The sequence below is a fragment of the Aptenodytes forsteri genome, unplaced genomic scaffold (genome assembly GCF_000699145.1).
Source record: "Aptenodytes forsteri isolate BGI_AS27 unplaced genomic scaffold, ASM69914v1 Scaffold88, whole genome shotgun sequence".
NCBI lineage: Eukaryota > Metazoa > Chordata > Aves > Sphenisciformes > Spheniscidae > Aptenodytes > Aptenodytes forsteri.
Window position 1 is genome coordinate 2,283,750 of NW_008795948.1, and position 25,338 is coordinate 2,309,087.

General features: G+C 38.3%; 1 protein-coding gene across 1 annotated transcript; it reads left to right on the plus strand.

The window, feature by feature from the left end:
- The first annotated feature begins 692 nt into the window (after positions 1-692).
- Positions 693-25,338, plus strand: NOP14 (NOP14 nucleolar protein). Its single transcript, XM_009285383.2, has 18 exons — positions 693-890; positions 3,022-3,156; positions 4,204-4,345; positions 4,902-5,047; positions 5,469-5,606; positions 7,147-7,269; positions 8,482-8,613; positions 9,948-10,245; positions 11,523-11,653; positions 11,898-11,983; positions 13,639-13,783; positions 15,675-15,776; positions 16,574-16,727; positions 21,068-21,227; positions 22,050-22,197; positions 23,157-23,275; positions 24,513-24,668; positions 25,032-25,338. The coding sequence occupies exons 1-18, from the start codon at positions 693-695 to the stop codon at positions 25,129-25,131; spliced, it is 2,613 nt and encodes an 870-aa protein (XP_009283658.1). The 3' UTR covers positions 25,132-25,338.

Here is a 25,338-nt window from a genome sequence, read left to right on the forward strand (position 1 = left end):
GCTCATCCGGCCCCGCAGGACCTCAGCGCTGCGCTCGCCTCTTCCCCATCACCCGCTGTTCGCCCCGGCACCAGCCTCCCCCTCCCCGAGGGCGGAGGCAAGGAGCAGGGAGCAACCGCCCGCCCCGACCATGGCTCTACCGCCCTCCTCCGCCCGCCTCAGCCAGCTCCGCCTTTGCGCCCCTGTGCCGCCTCCTCCTCCCTATTCCCTAGGACTACAACTCCCAGCAGGCTTCGCGTCACAGCGCTCGCGTCTCCCCAGCGCCCGCCGCGCTCTGTGTGCTGGGGTATGTAGTGCGTTAAACCTTTCCCGGCCTCCCCCCCTGCTCGCCCCAAAGCGGGAGGGGAGAAGAGCGGCACATCTCGCGATAGTTGGGCGAAGCTCTCGCGAGAGGATCGAGGCTGCAGGTGCGCGTGTGGTACCGCCGGGGCACGCCGGTTTAAGGGGAGCGCTGTTACTGCTCCGCTCTTTCCCCTGCTCCGTTCCGCGCCCCCCCGCCGGCTCTCACGAGGTTCGGGGGGAGCGTCGGAGGGCAGTGGTCAGGCCCGAGGGGTAGTGCGGAGGGTTCCCCCCCCACCCGCGGGCGCCATTTTGTTCGGCCTGTTTGCACCTCCAGCCCTGGCCCCTGCGCTCTGAGTGAGTACTGAGCCTCTCCTTCCCCACACGCATCCACGCCGGCAGCCAAACCGAAAATGGGGAAGGCAGCTAAGCGGAAGCGAAAGGCCTCAGCGCCCTCCACAGCCAAGGGCCCAGTGAAGTCAGCTATGGCCATGGTCAAGAGCAACCCCTTTGAGGTGAAAGTCAACAGGCAGAAGTTTAACATCTTGGGGAGGAAGACCAAGAATGATGTAGGGCTGCCTGGTGTCTCACGGTCCAAGGCCATCAAGAAGGTAAGAGGACATCAAAAGTTGGGAAGAAGGATGGCATCTGTAGATGTAGCTGTGGTGGAGAGGTGATAAGCCTGGAGCCATCGCAGGTGAGAGAAGAGACTGCCTCCGTTGTGCGCAGGAGGAGTGGCTGGTCACCTCACATTGCTAAGGTGGTGATGGAGGGCCTGCTGAAAACGTATCTCTCCAATGCGATCCACAGGGTTCAGTAGTGCAAGTCTCCCTTATTGCATGTGTGGGAATGATTCTCTTTTCAAATTACGCAGGTCTGGAGTACAACGGCACATGTTGTCGGCAAGCAAATACTGGACCAGAGTGCAGGTGGTTGTCAGTGTACATTATGTTGGTCAGTTTTGGTTGTTGCAGGATGTTAAGCTTCTTGATAATGGTGCATCGTTGTTGTAATAGTGAAAGCTTGAAAGGGCACTAAGGTCTGAATGCAGTGGGAAATGTGTGGATAGAAAGAAACTACCATTGATTTGGAAAACATGCAGATGTCTTTTTGCGCACTGGTTAAATAGTTGCATTGTAGAAGTGTGTTGTGATGCAAAATAATGATTTGTCATCATTGTTCTCATAAGAATGACTGTACAACTTAAGAAGAGTAAATCTTTTATCTTCCACCCTTACGCCCTTTTACAATTGCCTCTTTTTCTTTCTCTACTGACATCACTAGCTACCTGACCAAAATCCATAACGCATAAGGGAGAATGTTGCATTATACTATGCATCTGGGGTTCCAGCAACTTACCCTATCCTTGAGTGAAGGACTGGAATTTTTTATGATCTGTCCCTTCAAACAAACCAGGAAAGAAGTTAAAACCTCTGTAGATTCTGTTAAAGCTGAAAAGAGCATAATTTGAACACTTGCCCCTGAGATTTTCTCTGAACGTGTTACAATCTGTGGTCGAACGGAATTTAAAGCACTTAATGAAAAGAGAAGTTCTTTTTAAAAATAGCACAGCAAAAGGAAATGGATAGTGTATCATTTTGCATGCATTGTGAGAGGTGATGCATTAAATAATTTTTTATCAATGAGAGAGGACATCAAATAATTGATAAACAAAAGTGCTTTTCTATATCCAAGGTATTAAGAGATATTAAAGTTCATGCACAGTGTTTAAGCTGCATGATAATTTATATAATTATATAGAAGTAAATACAAGGTGGAACTGGCACAGTAGTAGATGAAACCTGAGTTCTGGTGTTAGTTACAACAGTGTCTGAAAGTTGTGAATGTTCAGTGAGGCTGCGGAGGCCTGTTGTAGGAAACTGCCTTTTCCTTCAGTGCAGCGGTTTGTGAGTTCATGGTGATATGAATAGCAACAGTACCTTTCTGTAAGATTCAGTTAATGTGTTTTAAATAAACATGGATTTTTTTCCAGTCTAAACACGGCCAGCATTTTCTTCCTTTAGAAACTATATAATATCTTCATCATGAAATTATAAATTAGCTTTCAGTCTTCATTACTATTTGCCCAGATTTTAGAAAACTGTATGAATGTTTAATATCACATTTTGGGTCTTTGGGTTTTATTTAATAGTAAGGTAAATCAAATGCTTGTCATGAATTAGGTTGCTGGCATTGAAAAGTAAACCTGTCTCCTTACCTGTACCACAAGTACAGCACATACTACCTCATATAGGTCTGCTAAACTTCCTTTTACTACTTTGACGCATAACCTCCCTGTACGCAACACTAAAGCAGAGCGCTAAATGAATGTATGTACCCATTTGGGGTTTTTTATGTCTCAGATGACAAGACCAAAAGAGGTTCAGCTGGCACTGGGGCTTTTTTGCTTTCTTTAATATATTACTCTTGTATACTAAGCTTCAGACAAATCAGAATTCTTCAGTGGCATTGCAGAGTTTTTATATGTGATAAAATAAAGGTGAGATACAGTGTACCATATTTTATCTTCATATGGGTAGCTTGTAAGAGAACTTAATGATTCTGAATATATTGTATGAGCTTCCCATCTCTTCTTGTTAATTTTTCCTTCTCTTTCATTGCATTCTGATAAATTAGATTATGTTGCCAGGTTACCATGGAGCCATTTTTTGCCTTGGCTTTGCAAGTAGTTACTTTCTTTGTTTTTTAATTTGATACCCTTTTTTTTTTTCTTTCTTCTAGCGTACCCAAACATTACTGAAAGAATATAAAGAAAGGGAAAAGACAAATGTGTTTAAAGATAAACGTTTTGGTGAATATAACACCAAAATAAGTCCAGAGGAAAAGATGATCAGACGATTCACTTTGGAAAGACAGGTAAAGTATAGGAATTTAAAAAAAACCCCAACCAACAACAAACAAAAAGAAACAACAAACCCCCCCAAAACAACAAGAAACACTTGACTTCTTAGGTTAGGAGTGTCCCCCTTGACAGAGGGTTTTGCAGAGTAATGCTTTCTTTTTGATTTTATATGTTTGGAACTTTATGAAAAAGCAGTTTTTTGTGGGAATCCAAAATTTTTCATGAAAACTTTCTGGTTTTGCAAGACAACTTTTAGAAGCAGAAATTTCTTTGAGCACTTTTGAGCACTGATGTGCAAGAAAGCCAGTTTTAAGCAGATTCATTGATTGATTGGTGATTGGTTTTCTTTTTGACTACTATGATTTGGGAATTGCATTAGGAAAAGGCAAAAGGCAACTTTTGAGCACTGATGTGCAGGAAAGCCAGTTTTAAGCAGATTCATTGATTGATTGGTTTTCTTTGACTACTTTGACTACTATGATTTGGGAATTGCATTAGGAAAAGGCAACCACCATCAAGTACACTTTCAGATTCCAGTACAGCTGTTGAACAGCAGCCATTTCATTTGTTGACTAGAACTCTGTAACTTGCTGTCGTTCTGTAATGTGATACATACACATACATACAAGATACAATTCTTGTATGTGCAGTACTGTTTTTTCTGCCTCATCATACTCAAGTCTCCAGAATTGAGTAGTGTAATACCATATTCTACTGATAATTTCTATAGGTTATAGTCTGTTTCATTAGGCCTGAAATGCAGTAATTAAGAATTGATGTTACTAATATACAGATAAAACTTAAGCTTCCTTAGGTTTTCTGAGTTACTCTGTTTCTACATTAGTATAAGAATAACAGAGACATCATATTCCCTCACTTAAGGTTTAATGTATTTGAATGAAAGTATTGGTCTGGTAGTGCTCTTATTCCAGTGTTTTGTTCCAGCAGAACACTGAAATAAGAATCTCCTCAACTAGCATTAAAAATGCAGGCTTTATTAACTTGTTGCCTGGGAACTAAAAATATTTTGTTATTTAATTGGTTTGTTTTATTGTTCTTAGCAAAATTATGGAAAGAAGAATATCTATAATCTTAATGAAGACGAGGAATTGACTCATTATGGCCAATCTTTGGCAGAAATTGAAAAACTAAATGATATTATTGATAGTGACAGTGACACAGAAGAAAGAGGAACACTGTCAGGTAAGACATGTCAGCTAGTATCCCATTACTGGTTTTGTTGTTGGTACATGTACATAACTTGTTCAGTACTGTCTTTCAAGGAGAAAGAATATTATGTAATTGGTTGGAATGTTTTAAGCCAGATTTGATTACTTCTTAACCACACATAGAACAGCTCTCTGGATTTTAGCAGATGTTAAGTTGGAACTACCTACCCGGCCAACTTCTTTCATCTGTGGGCTTTTCAGCATACATAGGTACCTGTATTTCGAGCCCTTTGGGCAGAATCTGAAGTGTGAATTTTCTGGTTGCTTTCTTGCACTTCTGCACCTAAATACTAGTTAAAATGTTGAAAAAACATGTTCCTACCTCATACAAAATGTTTGTCAGCGTAAATTATGTGTCTAGCATCAATCTCTTTTGGTATGGCCATTCCCGTAGGGATGAGAATAGTACATGATTGGTTCAGTAGTTTTAATTGCTCCCATTCTCAAAGAATAGGTAGATACTGTCCCAGCAACACCAGCACTCATGTATGCATTTGAAAAGGATTCACAATCTACTTTTTTTTTTCTAGCTGAATTAACTGCTGCTCACTTTGGAGGGGGTGGAGGCCTCCTTCGTAAAAAAGCATCAAGTGGGCAGGAAGATGAAGAGGAGGAAAAACCTAAATCTAGGAAGGAACTCATAGAAGAGATGATAGCCAAATCTAAACAAGAAAAGGTGAGTTTTTAGCCCTGAAGTATAAATGAGCATGAATAAGAAGCTGTCACAATTTCTGTCTTTGCGGAATAAAATAGTAGTGGCATAGAAGACAAAGGAGATAGCTGTCTAGGAGAAGAGTCCAAGCTCCTTGAATAAAGTCCATCTGACTTTGTAGGCATATTAGGTTATGCATTGAATATCTTTTGTAGCCCCTAGTCTCCCCTTCTGTTGACTCCTGACGTTTTCTGTATGCAACCCTTGTGCCATTCAGTGTAACTCTATACTGCTTCCTCCACAAAGAATGTTTACACCTTTAAAATGTTAAATATTTAAAACTATTTGTTTGCTAAAGACAGCATTTTGGTTTTACATTGTAAATGCTACGTCATGTTCATCTGAACATAACTGCTGCATTTGTTTTTGTTTTGTTTTTCTCTAGCAAGAGAGGCAAACTCGGAGAGAAAGTGCATTAGAACTCACAGAAAAGCTTGACAATGACTGGAAGGAAATCCAAACCCTTATTGCTCGCAAAACCCCGAAGTCGGAGAGAAAGGACAAAGAAGTAGAAAAACCCAAGGTAAAGTTTTGGCTAGACTACTTTCTAATAACTTGTGGTTTTGACTTATAGTGGCTGAAGTATAAGGCAAAGTTCATCACTTTGTAAAATAAAATGTTGCCTGGTATTCATATTGAAGGAATGCTACAGTTTTAGGACGGTTTGGTTAGTTGGAGAAATACAGGGTTTAGTATGATTTATCTGATTTTAATTACCTATTGTTTTTCATTAGTTATCAAATCTGAGAGACGTTGCAAGTTGAACAACATTGTTGGCTACAGCTTATTTTTATGACAAATACATTTTCTTGAAGAACTAAAACTGTTGAGAACATTGACTTAGTTTGACTGCCTTTGCAGTGTTCCTTGGATAAAAAAACGTTTATTTGACAACAAACATTTCCTTGTAAATTGGGTACTGTCTCTACAAAAAGGGAATGAAAATATTTAACTTTTGAATAGATGCCTTATGGTCTCAAAGCTTTTTCTGTCATTCGTATTTTATACTAAGGGAAATAGTCTTTTAAATCTAAGAATAGGTATTGTAATGCGTTGCGCTATTTTTTTTCTTGTAGAAATTTTGTACTATATTGCAGAACATTGTGAATTTCCATTTATTCCTTGGCAGTAGAATTCAGTTTTTGAAAGATTGAACTAATGAACTGATCTTATGTTAAAACTGATCTCAAATAACGAACAGAAGATACTGGATCACAAGTTCATATTTTGATGTATTGAATTTTGTTTTTAAGATGTTTCATAATATGCTGAATACTCTAGTATGTTGGTAATGTGGTATCTTAGATAAAAATTTCATCATCATAATTTGCTGAAAAGGAAGATTAGATTCCCTTGCTTCATGTGTGTGGATCCAATTTAAGAATTACCAAGGATGCAAAGTGTGAATTAGTAATGCTCTATAACATTATCGCTGAATTGGAGAAAATTATTTAGTCGTGCGTAAGAAGAAAAATTCCTAGAACTGAATTTTAGAGAAGCTGTATGGTTTAGTGACTTAAGCGGGTATCAGGAAGACTCTATTCCCAAGTCCAATGTAATCTCTGCTAGTGACTGTTTTGCCAAGTGGGCTGCTTAAACTCACTGAATATCAGCATCCCTTTTTGTTTTCTTTAAGACAGACATCTATGAAACTAAGATAACAAAGACTTAGCTCATGTCCGACAGTTTAAAGTGAAATGTAAACGATAAAATTATTAATTCTACCTGCTTTTGAGAAAATAGTATTTTATTAATAAACAATATTTTAAAGTTTTTCAATTAATAAGTAAACCAGTTTTTATTTAAGATACTATTTGTAAGTTTTTTCAGTTGTGAGTAACTTAAATGGGGGTGGTGGTGGTAGAATTCCCAGAGAATTTCTGTTCAAGTGTTCATTCCATTCCTTGTCTTAATACTGAGTTGAATGTTCTTGCAGCTTTCTTTGGAAACAGTCTTTTCCTTATATCTGTCTTATTTCTTAGCTGTTAGTCTGGCAGAGGGGTGGCTGCAAAGCAGAATAATAAAACTTAAGATAATAAACAATTACATAAATATTTCTTCAGCCTGATGAATATGATATGATTGTGCGAGAACTTGGATTTGAGATGAAAGCGAAACCTTCAGAAAGGATGAAGACAGAAGAAGAACTGGCAAAAGAGGAGCAGGCGCGACTCCAGAAGCTGGAGGTATACCGTTTATGGTTTTAGATTGTTTTGTGGCCTGTCTTTTGGGAGTGACCACTTATGTTCATTGCTTGACCTTAGATTGAAAGTGGCATATTGTACTAAACTGCAATTTGTCAGAGGGTGAATTCAGGAAATCTTCTGTTTGTGTTTTGTTTGCAATCTGATATTACAACAAAAAAACATAGGCTTAGTATGTGACTAGTGAGGTTTATGAAATGGGTTGATCTTTCTTCAATAAAAATGTATTGCCTTCGATTTGCCTTTAAATGTTTTAAATTACTTGGAGTTGAGAGATGCTTCTAAGTCAGTAAGGGGGAGTATCAGATTGCACAGCAGTTGAATTAATACACTGGCAAGTCGTTTATTGTTTTCTTCTGGTGTTGCAAGAGTCTTCAAGGGGTGGCATGTGTATAGCTTTGCTTTGCAGAGGAATAGGATTCTTTTGGGAAAAGTTGCACGCTCTTTTTATTACATGGAGCTCTGAGTCTTACAGAAAGAATGAATAATTTGGTAAATGTTTCTCTCCTTTTTTTCTGTTGGTATACTAGGGACACTTCTAGGACCACAGGGATTCAGTATGTTCAGATTACCTCAGAACAGCTCAGTAGCTAATAGCAGAACAGAAAGAAGGATTTACTTTCTTTTCTGTTCTTGTCATCTTATTTGATGCACAGTCTCTCTGGTTGCCCAGGTGGAAATCTTTCTGTAAATGATTGGTTCAGATGTTGCCCATTGAGTCTATTTGCAAATTTAGTATATCTTAAAAATCTTAGGATAGGACTGTGTTTACTATAAACTTGTTACACATATGGGAAACACAGATAAACATTGCAGAATCATAAAACACTTTAGAAGCTTACATTTTCTAGTAATGATGCATTGTCTCATAAGCAAAACGGGTAAATTTTAAAATGAGAGAACATAATGCTTCTGGTAAACCCAGTTTTAAAGCCTTCCAAAAGCTAATCCAATTGTGTATGTGCCCTTATCAGATTGCACTCCCCACAAAAAAATAAGGCATCATCAGCTTTTGCCCATAATTTCTCAAGTTGCTGTTTTGTCTTTTCATCAACTTGTTGAGTAATCCCAGTTAACTTTTTTTTCCCTTTGATTTTCTTAGCTGTAGTATTTGAGGGATCTTTCATTCTGGTGTAGTTACCTGATTGATCTAGATGGCTCACATCAGTGTGTGGCATTTCTTCTAAAACACAGGCAGATCGACTACGTCGAATGCGTGGAATAGATGAACAGGCGAATAAAAAGAAACCTAGCCACATGTCAGCTGATGATCTAGCTGATGGCTTTATCCTGGATAAAGATGACAGATGTTTATTGTCTTACAAGGTAAGGTTTAAAATTTCAGAATTTTGAGAGTCTGAAAAGAAGATGGGGAAAATGAGTTTGGAAGTGACCTCTGTGGAGACCTCTAGTCCAACCTCCTGCTCAAAGCTGGGTCAGCTATGAAATCACCAGTTTGCTCAGGGCTTTATCCAGTCTGTTCTTGGAAAATCTCCAAGAATGGAGGTTGCACATCTCTCTGGGCAGTCTGTTCCACTGACTGTCCATACCATGAAAAAGTTTCTCTTTATATCCAGTCTGAACGTTTCTTGTTTCAACTTAGGCCTGTTGCTTCTCATTCTCCTGCTGTGGACTGTGATGAAGGGTGTTGCTCTGCCTTATCAATGATCTCCCTTGTAGGTAGTGGAAGGTGGTTATTTGGTCCAGGCTGAACAAGCCCAGGTCTGCCTTTCCTCATAGGGCAGGTGCCCTAGCCGCTCAACAATCCTGGTGGCTTTCTGCTGAACTCGCTGCAGTTCATAGATGTCTTCACTGTATTTGAAGGGCCAAAACCAGATGCTGTATTCTATGTAGTCTTAAAAGTGTCGAGTAGAGGGGAATAGTTGTTTCCCTCAATATAGTGACTATACTCCTGCTATTATAGTAGCCAATTCTGTTAGCCTACTGGGCTGAAGAAAGGGCTTTAGCCCTTCTGGTCATTTTTTTAAAATTTCTGCTGTATTTGATAAAACTTCCACCAAATTTCAGCCTGAGGATGAGTGTGTTTCTGAAAGAACCCTTCCCCTATGAAGTAGCTTTGATTAAGGTGGCAGAGCAATATAACTTTAAAGCTGATGTAGTGAGTCACCCTGACTGTGGTGCATGTGTGTGCATACTGATCCTCTCATCCTCTTACATATAAGTAGCAAGGGAATTGCTGTTGTCCTCGAAGGGGAGAATACAAATTGTGAATGTGAATTTAAACTGATGATTAATAAAATCAGGATGGGAACAAATATTTATCTGACATGCTATTTTAATACATAGAAGGAATATTTTTTTTTTTAACCAGGAATGCTTCTGTAAGCGATGTTGGATTTTTTTCATATCATCTGCTAGTAGCTTTTACTTCTGTGTCGATTCTTTTAGTCTTCATATACTACCTCCTGTTCTTCCAGTTTCTAACAGCCCCTTGGAAATACCCTACTATTCTTATATCTGTAAGCATGTTCTCTCCTTAAAATCCCTTATTGGCCGGCACTGCTGCCATTCACTGCTTGGTCAGGGTAAAAAGGCTCAGATCCTGTTCATGTGTATTTAATGATAGCTTTCCATGGTGATTCTGGTGAGGTGCTGTCACTTTATCAGCGTTTTAACTGGCTTATTTTCTCTACTAACAGGATGGAAAAATTAATATTGAAGAGGAGGAGGAGGAAAAAGACGAGGAAGAAGAGGAAGGTGGGAAGGAAGATAATGAGAACGAAGGAGAAAGTGAGGAAGAATCTGCTAGTGAAGATGAGGAGGATGGTGCTGCAGATAGCCACTCTGATCTTGAATCTGACCTTGAGAGTGAAGAAGAAGCTGCAGGAAATAAAGAACAGAAGAAACACAAGACAAGTGAAAATGAATCACAGAATGTGAAGGAACTAGATCCAAAAATGGAAGCTGCCAAATCAGAGCTTCCCTATACATTTGCTGGTAAGCAAAGGACTGATCCAGAGATCCCTGTTGTCTTCTGGGGGCTTATAACCAGTCTCTTTCTCTGCCCTGTAGGATTACGTATTCCTGTTCATCCATGAAGTTTTGCTTCATAGTTGTCTTCCACTATTCCAAGAGTAGCCAGTAACTGCTGTTCTTAGTGATCAGCCCTAATCATGCTATGAGCAGTGGGAACCAGGTCTATTTCACCCCAGAGCTGTTTCTGCTCCTCCAAGCAGCCTTAGAATGGGAAGATAAATACTGGGGAGAAAAATGAAAAGATTTGTACTCCTTTCTGAAGGCCACCAGCACATCCGATCCAAAGTGCTAGTGCTTTGCATAAGGGAAGCCAGAATAGTATTCTATTATCCGTACTCAAATGAGAACAGGTTACTTTCTCTAGTGTTTGGACTAACATTTTTGTCAGAGAAGATGCTCGGAGAGGCAGGATTCTGAGGTTTAATCCCTGTGATGTAACATTGCAGTATTGTTAAATAGAGACACTCAAAGTTTGTTTGGGTCTGTGCCTAGGAGGAAGGAGGAGGCACGTTTCGAGTAGTACACAAAACATTCATTAATATTAAGTCCATAATGCATCTAACTATTGTCCTAGTATAGATTTCTCTAACGAAAGTATCTGTCGCAATATTAAACAACCTTTCAAACAACTTCCTTAAGTGCTTGCATTTTTCCATCAAAAGGAGATCACTTATGTTACACAAAGCCTTTTAAATTACATTCAGGTTTTGCTTTAACCAGAAAGCAGTCACATTAAAATAACTCAAACATAACCAGTTAGGATGCTTTCTAGCATGTGAACTTATGCAAGAGACTAAATATATGCCAGGTTGGATTTTTTTAAATTATTTTCTATTAGTGGCAAGATTCTTCCTTTTCTTAATATCCTTCATACAAAAGCTAGTTAGGTGTGAATTAAACATAGAGCTAATTGTATTATGGTAAATTTATGGTTGAATGTGTGCTTAAGTTTAATTCTGCTTTGTGTTGTGCTCAGCTTAGGCAGCAAATACAGGATGAATTGAATGTTAATCGCTGAAAAACATTTACATTATTTTCTTACTATGTTCATATATATGATATTACATATATGCTGATAGGTTATTAGTGTTTAAAAGGTAATTATTCAAAAGTTGTGTGGTATCTTTTTTTTTCTGAATAATAACATTTTCAAATTGGAAATCTGTTAGACGTTCACTTGAATTAAATATATTAAGTTTGAGATTTTTGTCTGGTCAATTTTTGTTTTTACTTTCTAGTTCCTGAGTCCTATGAGACGTTTAAGTCTTTATTGGCTGGAAGAACAATAGAACAACAGCTTATTATACTGGAGAGAATTCAGAAATGCAATCATCCAAGCCTTGCAGTGGGAAACAAAGCAAAGTTGGAAGTATGGGGTTTTTGTTGGTTTGTTTTGTTTTAAGGTTTAAAATTAACTTTGGATTCCAGAGTAAGTTTTAGTAAGTATTCAGGAAGCAGTGTAAAACATACAGGCTTCTATCTTGTGAATAGCAGTAGAATCAACATACCACTCTTCATTTTCTATCTTCTTTATCACTGTTCTTTTGTGCTGTTTAAGAATATGTATGATGAAAAAAAACCCTAATAATTTTAACATACTATGCTTCTTGCAGAAATTGTTTGGCTTCCTTTTGGAGTATATTGGGGAGTTAGCAACTCTGGATATACCAGAGCTCAGAACAATTGACAGACTGGTCCTGTAAGTAATAAATCCTATGGACTTTTGCTCCTTTATGATTTAAAGAGAAAAGCTACCTAGGGTAAAGCACTTAGCATGTTGTTTGTTTTGAATAGTTCTGTAGGGATTGTAGGCAACTGGTAACTCTCTAGCTCTATAGTGTTACAACTTTTTTCATGTATTGCTTGAGCTATTAATTGTACCAAGACATTTTCAAAACCTCAGAATGCAATTTTTGATCTGCAAAATGCTTTTCGTGGGTAGTGGATAAATAATATTATGTATGCATGCAAATTTCTGTATATGAAGTTATTTAGACTGCTGATTAAGGATTTTAAGCTTTGCAGTGACGGTGTGCAGTTCCCTGTGCAATCTTTGTTTTTTCCATGCATTTCCATTCTATGAACTCACTCAGGGAACTGGATGAAAATGGGATTAGAGAGTGTTGTGGTAAGCTCATACAAAAGCTCCAAATAAACACTTTGCAGGAAGTTGTCAGTTTGACGTTGCTGTCTTCAAATACCTAACAGGCAGTTACAGTGACAAGAGCACCAAATTTGTCTCAGAGGTATACAGCGAAGGATGAGAATCAATGGACACAGGCTGCAACAAGGGAAATTCCAATTAGATGTAAGGAAAAAAATATTCACAGCAAAGGTGCTGAACATTAAAACAAGTTTCCCAAAGAGGCTGTGGAATCTCCACCCTTGAAGAAATACAAAACTCGACAAAGCCATGAGCAACCTGATACAGTTTTGAAGTTAGCCATGCTTTGTTGCATCAGGTGATCTCCAAAGATCCCTTCCAACCCAAATTAGTCTGTGATTCCTATCTTGACTTTGCAGGCTAGACAGCTTTCTTTCAGTGAGTTATTTGTATGTAGTTGTCAGCATGTGTTTTTTTTATTTTGTGCTAAAGTAAATAAGTTTTAAAAAAATCTGTTCTGTGCAGCTTTAGCATTCGTTGCTCTGTTGCATTCATCAGCAAGAGCACTGACCTGTTGCTACTGTCACACATGCTGGGGCTTTGTAAAAAAAAGTGTAAACGCATTTTCATTGTTTTCTAGAACTGGGATTTATTAATATTACTAGAGATATTTTTAACTGAAAATACTGGCAATACTCTGACCAAACAGATGCAGACTCCTGACTGCATCTCCTTGTAGGCGCTAACCATAGGCCAGGAGCTGACCTAATTTTCTGGGTATTTTTTTCTTGTTTCAAGTAATTTTGCTAACCACATTGCTGTCTCACATGTTGTTTAACATTGCCCAAGAGTATTTAGAGTAGTGGGCTGCCTAGTATGTGCCAGCATACCTCAGTGCAGTAAAATGTAGAGTTAGGAGATTCAGAAGGATATGTTTTAACTATAGCAGATGATTTGGGAGTGTATTTTAAAGTTTTTAATTATTTTTTATTTAAGATTTAGAAACCTCCAAATCAAATACTCTCTCACAAGGCCCATTGAAAAATACATGTCTCTGTAAACTAAGTGTATTACAGTAATAATCTGTATACTTGGTGCCTATTTCTAAAAAAGAATAATTTGTTTCAGGGAATTTGTTACTGTTATAATGTAGATAGAACACAAGAAATCTTCCTACAGGTGCTTAAAAATCAGTTTTTTATTAATATTGATGGTGTAACTTGATCATGACTTACGTTTCTTGTTAATAGGCCATTGTACGATCTTTGCCAGATGTTTCCTGAGGTAGCCAGTGACAGTATTAAGTTTATCCTTCGAGACGCTGCACATGATATGGAAGAAGTGGAAGAAGTAATTGAAGTCAAAGACCATGCAACATTTCCAGGTTTAGACATGGTAACGAATGCATACTGCTACGAAAATCTCTTGTTCTTTCCATTAGTACAGAGATGCTAGTAAATGTGAGATGATGTTAAATTTAATTTTGTATTTCACAGTAGTATGTAATGAATTATTAGTATCTGTGACTTTTTAGGTTTCTCAATATTTTAAACTGCCTCTCTGGAGGTAAGTTGTAACAAAAAAAAAAAAAAACACAACAGAAAAAACCTCTGAGAAACAAACAAACAACCCTCTACACACATGTTCTTCAGAATACAAGTGTGACTGTATTATTAATAAGGGGAAAAGATCTTAAAATTGCCACTCCAGTTTTCATAGCAGAACATTTCTTGTTTTCCTGATGAAACTTACATGGGTAGTTCTAGGAAGAAGTGGTATTACCAGTTATGTCCTGATTTCTTTAACTGTGTTAAGTGCAAATGTTTAAAAAAAGTGCTCCATAGAAGTGCACTATCTCCTAGGTTAACAGAAATAACAATGAAATATTATTATGGGTATAAAAATACAACATTTCTTAGTACTTTATATATGATAATTGCTAAATTAATGACTCAGACTTGACCTTTCCTTCTGATACTACTAATATTTCAAAATTTCAGTGGCCATGCCAAATGTGAACAGACTCCTTTTTCAGTGTCTAGGTAAATGGCTGTTAGGGAATTCAACAATGGAGCGTATGGAAAATGAGTATTTGCTCACTGTAGTAAAAAGTTTCAAAGACAAACTGTAAGTCAGTAATCCAAAGGGAACTACTTGTTTTCTGTCTCCCAGCTTGATGAAGCAGTGCTGCCTAATGGAATAATTAGACAATTAGAAGAAAATAGACTGAAGGATTTGCTTAGAAGACTTGGTTGCTACAGCTTGGAAAATATTTATATTGAATTCTTTTGAAGAGTCTTTATTCAGGATGTTTTGGATTTTGCAGGAAATGTAGAGTGCTTTTAACTTCTATTTTTGTTTTGTCACTGTCACCCTTATGACACCAATCACACTTCTGACTGATTCCCTTCACTGGACTTTTTCAGGTTTCAAGCCATCATTATCTTTTAGGTTGGAATTATATCACTCTCCTATTCTCAAAGCACTTGTTTGAATGAATGTTCCTTAGACCAGTTGTGTTAGTAGACCTTATATGTGCCTGTAGTTAATCTAACCGGAAATTTGGACTGTGGTATTTAGTAACCAAAACAGTCAGGACAATATTTGTTTATGACAGAAACTTCATAGAGAGAAACAGAGCTGAAACAATAAAACTTTACTTGTATCTAGCTTACTATGGAAATATCCACTTAGATAATTTTCAGAATTACCTCGCAACTGATGTTTAACATCCTTTAAGGTCTTGACAGGAGATCACTTGTAGCTCTCTAACAAGTTCCCTTCAGTAAAAGTGTACCTAATCGCTGTTTAGTTCTTTTGACTGCAACCATTATTTGTTGATGTGTGCTAGTGCCTGAGGATCCTGGTCACTTAATTGTCTATGTTGAGGACCTGTTGAAAGGTGTCACAGGTCCTGTGTGGCCACTTGCTCATTTGTTTCTGGTGTGAGAGTATGTGACTGTGGTGGGCTGAAGGGGGTCAGATTTTCTCATGGAGTAAATGGGGTTGGGAGGCATAGTTCCTTCTTGGTTGTTCTTCCAGCTGCCTCGTTGAATTAATGCAATGTTAGACCTATAATGGATATTCCATTTTCTCGTGTAACTTAAACAGTCATCTCAATAAATAGGTCAGGTATCATATCAGATTTCTCAAAATGATGTATATTGTAGTATTTTTAGACTACTACATGGCAGTTACTCATTCATCAGTTACATATGTGTAAAGTCATGATCCTGGGAATAATGTCTTACTATATTTTGCCTTACTCTGTCTTATGTGCTGTCAGCTTATTTATTTGAAAATTACATCTCTGCTGTTTCCAACTTCTGACTTCTGGCATCCAGTTGTAACACCTGCTTTTATGTATATGAGTCAGCTACTTACAAAGGTAGGTCTATGATGTTGTATCTCAGTATATAACTTCATTTCCTTGTTTCTTCCTAGGACTCTAAATATATGTGTTAGCATTAATGTATATATTGGAAATGTACTACTGAAAAGGCAGCTTTGCGTTTGGTATAGTCACAGATAGTAATTGGAAGAAAAAGTGAAGAGGAAAAAAGCCTTGCAGAGTACAGTCCAACTCACAAAACCATATCTAATAACTTTTTTCAAGCTGTCACACAAGAATTCCTTATATGGTAAATCACATAGGACTAATAGAACAGACTGAATATAGTCTGAAATCATTCATTAGTGATTTCTCTTCCATATATTGCATTTGCTCCTACTTAAGAAAGATATTTACTTAAAAATCGGCAGTATTTGTTTTCCTTGAAAATGTACCTGCAATGCATTGCAGTCAGTTAAAATATGTCCTTCTTTTTCTATCCAAATACTCTGTTTATATGTTTCAGAAGTCTTGAGCTAGTTGTTCTGTTGCTGTCAGATGCCCAAGTTGCTCTGAGCCTTATATTTCCTTGGTTCGTTTCTGAACTTAGTTTGTGGTTTAGCACCTTCTAGTGGTTAAACCAGTTCTGACAAACTTCTTAACTCAATTCTGCATATGCTCTTCAGTGAGGGTAAGGGAAAGCCAATATGTTTTTCATGTAAGTCCAAAGGGTATAATTTTACAGATTTCAAAGGCGTACAACTTATTTAATATTTTGACTTTTTGGGAGATCCTATATTTGTGTTGTATAGACTTTTAATTATGAATATTTTGTGCCTTTTTTTTTCTTTTAGTGTCGCATCACAACATTGCAAGATGTTATTAAAGGGTTGTTTATATGCTGTTTGTTCCTGGAATATGTATCTCTCTCCAGAAGATTTGTACCAGAACTCATCAATTTTCTTCTTGGAGTAATTCACATATCTCTACCCAAAAAACAGGCCCAGGGTGAGTTTGTTTAGCGTAAATGAGTAATAAATTTTAGTATTAGGGTTTATCTTTTAAATTTCAGTAAAAATGTTTCACACTGAATTTATTGTTTTGAACAAAAGACCAAAATCATCTGCTAGGTTAGCCATACACAACCTTGATTCTTGGGCATCTTGTTATGAACTAGATCCTCTAGTGTTGGCAGGAAGGAAAGAACTGAAGTTATTAAAGGGGATGAAGTCATGTTGCCCCCAGTGCAGTATTTTTGCAGTATTGTTGTTCTAAATAGACTGTGTGATTGGACTGTGCCCTGAAATTCAGTCCCTAACGGATTCCCAATGAGTACCCTGTATCTTCACAGTGAGGCAGCAGCTAATGCTGCAGATAATACCCTCTTCAGCTAGTAGCGGTATCACCAAGATAAATGAGAGAAGTGTATCACAAAGTTGGTATTTTTCCTTTTTATTTATTTGACATGGATTTGTTGTAGTGTAACAGAGGGCAGCTATCCCCACAAGCAGGATTAGTCTGTGCTGTAACAGCTGTGTAAACTTAGCAACTTGCACAGACAACAGGGAGAATAAACCACTCTTTTCAATTTGATCCATGTGCTAGCAAATGATTTTTATTTGCCAGCCTTCCTCTTCGACTTTTTCTTTTGGATTCATTTCTAGCTTTAAAGTTATTCTAGATCTGGGGCCTTTTTGTTGACAAGTTTAGTGACAATAATTCACTTACAAGGAGTTTTGTCAGAGCATAGTAACATAACTCGTGTTAGTATCTCTGTCTGGTTCACTCTGAGTGTCACTTAGCATGCGTGAAGAGACTCTGCAGGCAGGATATTCTCAAGTGAAAAATTCAATTATTTGTTGGCAAACTCACAAGACATCTGGGATTTAATGAACTACAGGCTACATATTAATATGCTTGTCACTCTTGTTAAGACACTTGAAGAGTCTCTGTTCTCTAGGTAGTCATCAGTCTGGTGAGGAAGGTTCAGCTTCTGTTGCTGCAGTATTCCAGTACATCTTCAGTAGTACTGAGTGGTTGTCTTGCAGCTCCCTTCTCTTTTTTTCCCTTTAGGATTTTTATGCCTTTCCATGCTGGCATTTTTTTCCTTTTGAATTCTTGAGCTACTAATGATCCCTTTCTCAACAAGCTTAGCACTGCAGTTTCACCTTTACTATCTTGTATGGCTGTACCCTACAGACTTTGTCCCAGCTGCTTCTCACAGCTTAGCAGTTTCCTCTGAAGTGTGAGCCAAGGTTACACAGCTGGGCTGCATCAGAGCTAAGCCCTGGATTCTCAGAACACAGACAGCTGAACTCTTAGAAGGAGGTGGGAAGAGGTTACAGAGTGGGTGGGTTACATAGCACTTAAAGTATTTTCTCCTTTGTGTAATCTCTTAGGAATGTTTGATCTATAAAGGTTTTTGGTACAGTTAAAATATAGGATTCTGCAAAATCAGATAAGAAATTACTATAAAATATTTAGTGGTAATTGATGATCAAGTGTTAACTTTTTTTTTTTAATTTCCCTTGTATTTCTGTTTAATGATTTTGTACTAGTTAAATTTGCATGGTGTTAGTTTCTGTTATCAGTGAGGAAAAGCTCAATAAAAGAGGCACAGTGTTCTCTTTGAGAATTTTTCAGTCAATATTAATGTTTTCAAGTTATCAAAGTATCCAATCATATTTTTAAATATTCATGGTGGAAGTATTGCTGATAAATGTGATGGTTAGGCTGTCAACACAGAATATTTTAAAATGAGCACACATCCAGTTCTCTGGAGTGTTGATATACTGTCACACCAAAAAATTTCTTGGGGGTCAGTTTTGATAGTACGTAGAATCAGCATATGGAACTCTTACTGTTTTAATTTTATGAGCTTGATCCATAAATTTCTCACATGAAGAAATTAATGGAATACAACTTCATAAAAGACTGAAATACAGTCTGCTTTAGACTTAAAAAAAAAAACCAAAACAATTATGACCTTAAAAAAGGAGAAAAGCTGCAGGTGGAGGGAGTGGGAAGGAATTGTCATTGTTGATAGCTTTAGCTAATGGAATTGTTAGTGAGATCTGCTATCCTCTCTCAAGTAAAGCAGATAATAAAACTCACGTATCTTAGTTCCTGATCTTGCATATGTCTGTGTGTCATAATGTCTCAGAACTTTGGGTCTTAAACCTTATGAATTGTTATTTAAACATACTGTCTTCTGGCCTGTCTGTAAAGAGCCATGTACAGGTTCTAAAGCATGTAAATAACTTTAACTTACAGTTTGAAAAAGTTTTGAAATAAGTTCCATTGCAAGCTTGCAGGATGTAAGGAAAACAAAGAAAGGGGGGGGCAGGAGGAAAGGTCCGGCACAGAGGCTGCAAATTATTTTCTCCCTTAGCCATGAAATTCCTCAGATGCTTCCTTCATGTTGCTCTATAAGTACCATTTCACAGATCAGCTTATGATCAGAAGCACAGTGATTCTTAAGTGTTTTCTGTATGCCCTGCCCCAGTGTTCCGTGCTGTTCTTGTTTTAAAACTACTTAGCTGGAGTGGGAGAGAACTTTACAGCATGTATCTGAGGGCACCTGCTGAGAGGTCATGGGAGAGGCTCGGTGATGTACTGCAACTGTGGGTTCTCCCTGCTCCAGCTCACTGTGCTGCTTGACCACTTTCTGGTCAAAGCTTTCTACTTGTAACTCCATGGGAAAGTCCTATTCCTGCCCTTTCCTCTTAAGCATATCCAATACTCCGTCCTCACTGGCAGTTTAACCGTGCATCCTGTTCGCCACAGGTCAGGCATGTACCTACATGTCTTCTCTCTCCCCATGCATAGAATCCTAGAATGGTTTGGGTTGGAAGGGACCTTCAAGATCATCTAGTTCCAAGCTCCCTGTCATGGGCAGGGACACCTTCCACTAGATCAGGTTGCTCAAAGCCTCATCCAACCTGGCCTTGAACACTTCCAGGGAGGGGGCATCCACAACTTCCCTGGGCAACCTGTTCCAGTGTCTCACCACCCTTCCAGAAAAGAATTTCTTCCTAATATCTAATCTAAATCTACCCTCTTTCAGTTTAAAACCGTTACCCCTTGTCCTATCACTATACTCCCTGATCAAGAGTCCCTCCCGATCTCTCCTGTAGGCCCCCTTTAAGTACTGGAAGGCCACTATAAGGTCTCCCCGGAGCTTTCTCTTCTCTAGGCTAAACAACCCCAGCTCTCTCAGCCACTCCTCATAGGGGAGGTGTTCCAGCACCCTGATCATCTTCGTGGCCCTCCTCTGGACCTGCTCGAGCAGGTCCATGTCTGTCTTATGCTGGGGGCCCCAGAGCTGAACGCAGTACTGCAGGTGGGGTCTCAGGAGAGCAGAGTAGAGGGGCAGAATCACCTCCCTCGACCTGCTGGCCACACTTCTTTTGAAAGTGTGAAAATATCCTGAAAGCCCAGGATATGGTTGGCTTTCTGGACTGCGAGTACACATTGCCGGCTCATATTCAGTTTTTCATCCACCAGTACTCCTGAGTCCTTCTCTGCAGGGCTGCTCTCAAGCCTCTCATTGCCCAGCCTGTATCCATGTTTGGGATTGCCCTGACCCAGGTGCAGGACCTTGCACTTGACCTTGTTGAACTTTGAGGTTTGCACAGGCCTACCTTTCTAGCCTGTCAAGGTCCCTCTGGATGGCATCCCTTCCCTCTAGAGTATCAACCACACCACTCAGCTTGGTGTCATCCACAAACTTGCTGAGGGTGTACTCGATCCCCCTGTCCCTGTTCCCAACAAAGATGTTAAATAATACTGGTCCCAATATGGACCCCTGAGGGACCCCACTCATCGCTGGTCTCCACCCAGACACCAAGCTGTTGACGGCAACTCTCTGAGTGCGACCATCCAACCAATTCCTTATCCACCGAGTGGTCCACCTGTCAAATCCATGTCTCCATTTTGGAGACAAGGATGTTGTGTGTGCCAGTATCAAATGCTTTGCACAAGTCCAGGTAGATTTAGCAACTTCATCTGCCAGTTCCCTCCAGACCCTCAGATGCATCTGATCAGGTCCCATGGACTTGTGCACATTTAGGTTCCTTAAATGGTCTCAAACCTGATCTTCTCCTATGGTACTTCATTCTCCCAGTCCCTGCCTTTGGATTCTGTGAATTGGGTGGCATGGCTAGAGCACTTACCTATGATTGTACCCATGCTCCAGTGTTTCCCATTATTTTAGAAAAATGTAATACTGATAAAGTATTTTTTAAGGCAGTACGATTAAAAACGTAAAAAGAGTTCTTGGTTTTTCTTCCTTCAGAAAGAATGCTTAGAATTGATCCTGTTTAATGATTATTGTTCTTGTTTTTTAGGCTATACTGTAGTGCATCCATTTGCACCAGTGGGGAAAAATTCAGAACTGCTTTTGGTGTGTGATAAGAAGGATCTGGAAAGTTGGCAGAAGCAAAATCTGCCATTGAGTATTGTGACTAGATTAAAGGAAACCAGCAGAACAGAAATGAATCATATCAGGTATGTGGGGAATATGAACAGGAGAAATCCCAAACAGACCATCTTTTGGGTAATCTCGGTGAAAGTGCTCTTCAGGAGTAAAAATAGGAGTAGTGAGTTGTTCTCCTTTATTTTTATGGTACTACTCTGTAGCATATGAAATTGCTAATTTTTGCCAGAACACTATGCAGAACACTTGCTGGAGTGCTCAGCCCGTCCATTCCTTTTTGGTACAGCTGTGAACTGATGAGGATGATGTAGAGACAGAGGACGTGCTCACTACTTTGAACTGTCAATCTCTTCAGAAGCAAGTAACTGTGTTTACATACAAACACGATGTTAGAAACTGACACTTCAGTAATAAAACACTGAAGTTAGGAAAGACCACAATTAAACATGTTCATTAACCATGTTCAGCCTCATTTTTCACCTTGTGCATGTGTTACGGTATAACTTATTTCAGGAATGAGTAAGCATTTTGTTATGAAGTTCAAAAAGAAACCCAAAACCAAAATAACTAATTCTGTTTCAAAAAAGTTTTAGAACTTCAGAACCAGTATCAGAACACTTTTAGAATCAGTGGCAAAGACACAATACTGGCTTGTGCTCTGTGCACTGACATAAAGATTTGTTGCTAATGGATTTCTTGGGTATTTGCTTATAGTAGGAGAGTGAAATTTTTAGTCTGAATTAACAACTAGAAACAGCCTTGTAACTGGTTCTGTCAGGCAGTCTTAATAATAGACACTGCTAATGCTCCCAAATCTAATTTGATTCATTTTATTTGAAAATCCACTACAGTTTTTGCAAGTGAAATTGTTAAATTCTTTTGTGCATTAACAGGTTATCATGTCTAGCCCTGTGTTTTGACCTCATTAAAAAATGTGCAGCTCTGTATGAGTCTTTACCATCGTTCCATGAGATAATGCATCCTGTCAGAATACTTCTTACACAACATGTGCCAGTGAATGCACATCCTGAACAAATGCAGGTATGTGTTCCTCGAGAATGAAATAATTGATACGTTTGTTTTATTAATAAATTATGTGATCTTCATCTGTGCTAAAACAAACAAAACCCAAGTATAAGCATCAGTGAGATTTTTTTTCAAGGGTGAGGCATTTGTCTTTTGTGCTCTTCAAAAATCATAATGATGTTTCTGCAGAAAAACCAAAGAAGAGTGGAGAACGTTTAGAAAAGATATTTTTTTCACTGTGTATCTTATCTTGCCCCTCTAGCTGAAGAGAATAGCACTTAGCTTGTAATAATGTTACATTCCATGAGTGACTTAATTTATAAGACTAGTAGTCCCGTCATCCAGTTGCTCTTGTACTTTTGTAATGAATCTGTAAGACCTTGGTACAACCAAATACACGTACCAAATTGATGAGGTAGTATGTGTAACTGTCTAAGTAAAACTAACATAAATATACCTGGCCAGCTACCTTACTTAAAACAGGGCAGTTGTTTGGTTTTTCTAGCAATGAGGTTCAAATTTTTAATCTGTCTCTTCTGAATGTAGCAGAATTGTCCTCTCCTCAAAGAGGCATCATGAAATATCCTTAGAGAACAAGATTTTGTAACGTAAACAATTCAGAATGGCCTATATTTTTTGCCATCAGAATAAACAAAATGATCAATCATTCTTAAAATGACCCTGAAAGGCAGAGTCTGAGTTTAACTGGCTTTAGTCTTGCTTCTTCCTCTGTTAGGTGAAACTACCTGCAGACCTTTCTTACTGTCCATGATACCATCTTAATAGACTTCAAAAAGTCCAGCCTGGAAGGCTTACAGCATTTCAGTGTCAGCAATGTCCTAATGAATAGCAGTGATTTTACCCAGAAAAAGAACATATGGGGAGAACATTACTGTTGATTCAATTTACAGTAGTTTGTGAATTATGGTGTCTTTGATATGCTTTTAAAATTGTAATTTGATTTGCATTTTCAGGAATGGTATCACAGTGCTCTGAAAGAGCTAGAGAACAAAGTAAAACACTATACCCCACTGATATGTGAGAAAAAGAAGCCAGTGCCATTGAAACAGTATACACCTAAAATTGTGAAAGTGTAAGTAAAGCAACACTTGATGCAAAGGAAAAGTGGTTTAAACATTAAGATTTTCAGCAAACTAGAAGGATTTGGAAAACAGAACATAAAGCAGATAACTTTTTCTGCTAGATTTTGTGCACAAATCACAAGGGACCAGCTACTTGGGTGGTAGGGAGGGAAAGAAAAGGAAGGAGGAATTCTAAGAAATAGAGCAAAGATTATCTTGTGGAGAAAGTAGCACTGGAAGTCAACTCTTACTCATATAATCAATTTTAAATTAATACATTTCAAGGTCAAAAGAGGCTGTTGTTATTATCTAGTCAGGTGCTTTACCAAATGCTCTCTCAGGCACTCAAGTCTGAAGAACACCAGTGAGTAGTTCATATGTATGTGAACTATATGAAGGTAAGGATGGATGGTGAAAGTACTGAGGGATGCTTCACTGGTGCAAAAGATAAGGCAGACTATTCCTGTACTCCGCATCACAGATCATAACAGTCAGATTAAGCATTCCTTTAAGCATACCTACTTACCCCATTCCACTCTTTACCCCAACCAAGCAGCTTTCTACCTTCCAACAGCAGCAATGACAAAAAAATGTGGGTGTTTTTCCCCTTTTTTACAGAACTTGTAATGACCACGTGCATTTTTGTATTCTGGTTTGGAATTAAATTTTAATAACACTAGTTTGGTTTTGTAGGAAATAGAACAGTATTCTGATTCAGGAGGCATGCTTTATACTGGCTGCTGATTTATTTAGCCATGTTGGTTATCTACAGGGGCATAAATTGTCTGCCTTAGTTATTCTAGTAATTGAAGACAGCTTTCCTCTGCCATACACATTTTTCCCCAAGTAACTGATGAGATTTTTTCTGTAGAATTCATCTGCAGAGAAAGTCTGCAAAAACTTAAAATGTACTGGGAGATTGCATCTTTCTCCAGACGTCTTTCCTTCTTCTACTCTAGCTTTTTCAGTCTGTTCAAATGCAGGCTACATATGGGGGATTGAAGTGTAACTGTTCTCTGGAAAATGTTGTCTGCTTGTTGTTTGCATGATGATGACATGCAGTTAGAAGGTCTGGTGAGTGTTTTTCCAGTATGCTCATTGGGCAGCTCCTTATTTTGCAAGTTAATCATATAATATGCAGGAATTAAAATACTGAGTTAGTATTCATACAAAACCTCACTCCTTATAAACATGAAAAAGTTGATTTTGTTGAGGTGTTCTGTGCTCACACATACATTCTCATTTCAGTTTAGAGTTTGGAAGAAAGCAGGGAGGCAGCAAGAAGGAGCAAGAAAGAAAGCAGTTGATTCAGAAGCATAAACGTGAACTTAAAGGAGCCATTCGTGAGATTCGGAAAGATAACCAGTTTCTGGCTAGAATGCAACTTTCAGAAATCATGGAGAGGTAATGTAGCCTTTGTTTCAGCACCAGTTTGGGGGTTGTTCTGCTGTGTGTTCATTTCTTTGCTGCGTGCCAAGACTGACAATAATAATCAACCATACTAATCTTAAATAAAATCAGACAATTTGGGGAAAAACAAACCTTTTCAATTGAGATCATATGAAGTGTTTTCAATTTTGCAGCTTCATTTCTCTAGTTTAAGAATATGCAAAATGTTTTTATTTAAAGTGTGTGCTGGTGAAATTAAAGAGTTGGGGGGCTCTTTATAATTTAATAGTTATTGTCTAAATATACTTACTTATTTTCACTAATATAATCTTTCTGAAATATTTTAATATTTTGTATGTTGATTTGTGTGTTTTACAGAGATTCAGCCAGAAAAAGAAAAGTGAAAGAGCTTCTTGGTAGCCTTGCCACACAGGAAGGTGAATGGAAAGCAATGAAAAGGAAAAAGGGGAAGAATTAATTGGGACTATCTACAGCAGGAAACTGGGTTTTTACTGCCATATAAAATACCCCATGGCTTTTGAACAGATTTTAATTGCATTCTTTGGATGCATTCCTTTTGAGGGGACAACATCATCAGATCTGTCTGAAAAAGTGAACGTACTTATTGGAAAAATCCACAGGTTTTCATAAGAAAAATAAAAATAACACTTTTGTATGTGGTATA

Excerpts from the sequence above, each read along its gene's own strand:
- NOP14 (XM_009285383.2), top strand. The coding sequence starts at position 693 with ATGGGGAAGGCAGCTAAGCGGAAGCGAAAGGCCTCAGCGCCCTCCACA. Across the intron at positions 8,614-9,947 it reads GATGTTTATTGTCTTACAAG|GATGGAAAAATTAATATTGA; the intron begins GTAAGGTTTAAA and ends CTCTACTAACAG. Across the intron at positions 11,984-13,638 it reads ACAATTGACAGACTGGTCCT|GCCATTGTACGATCTTTGCC; the intron begins GTAAGTAATAAA and ends TCTTGTTAATAG.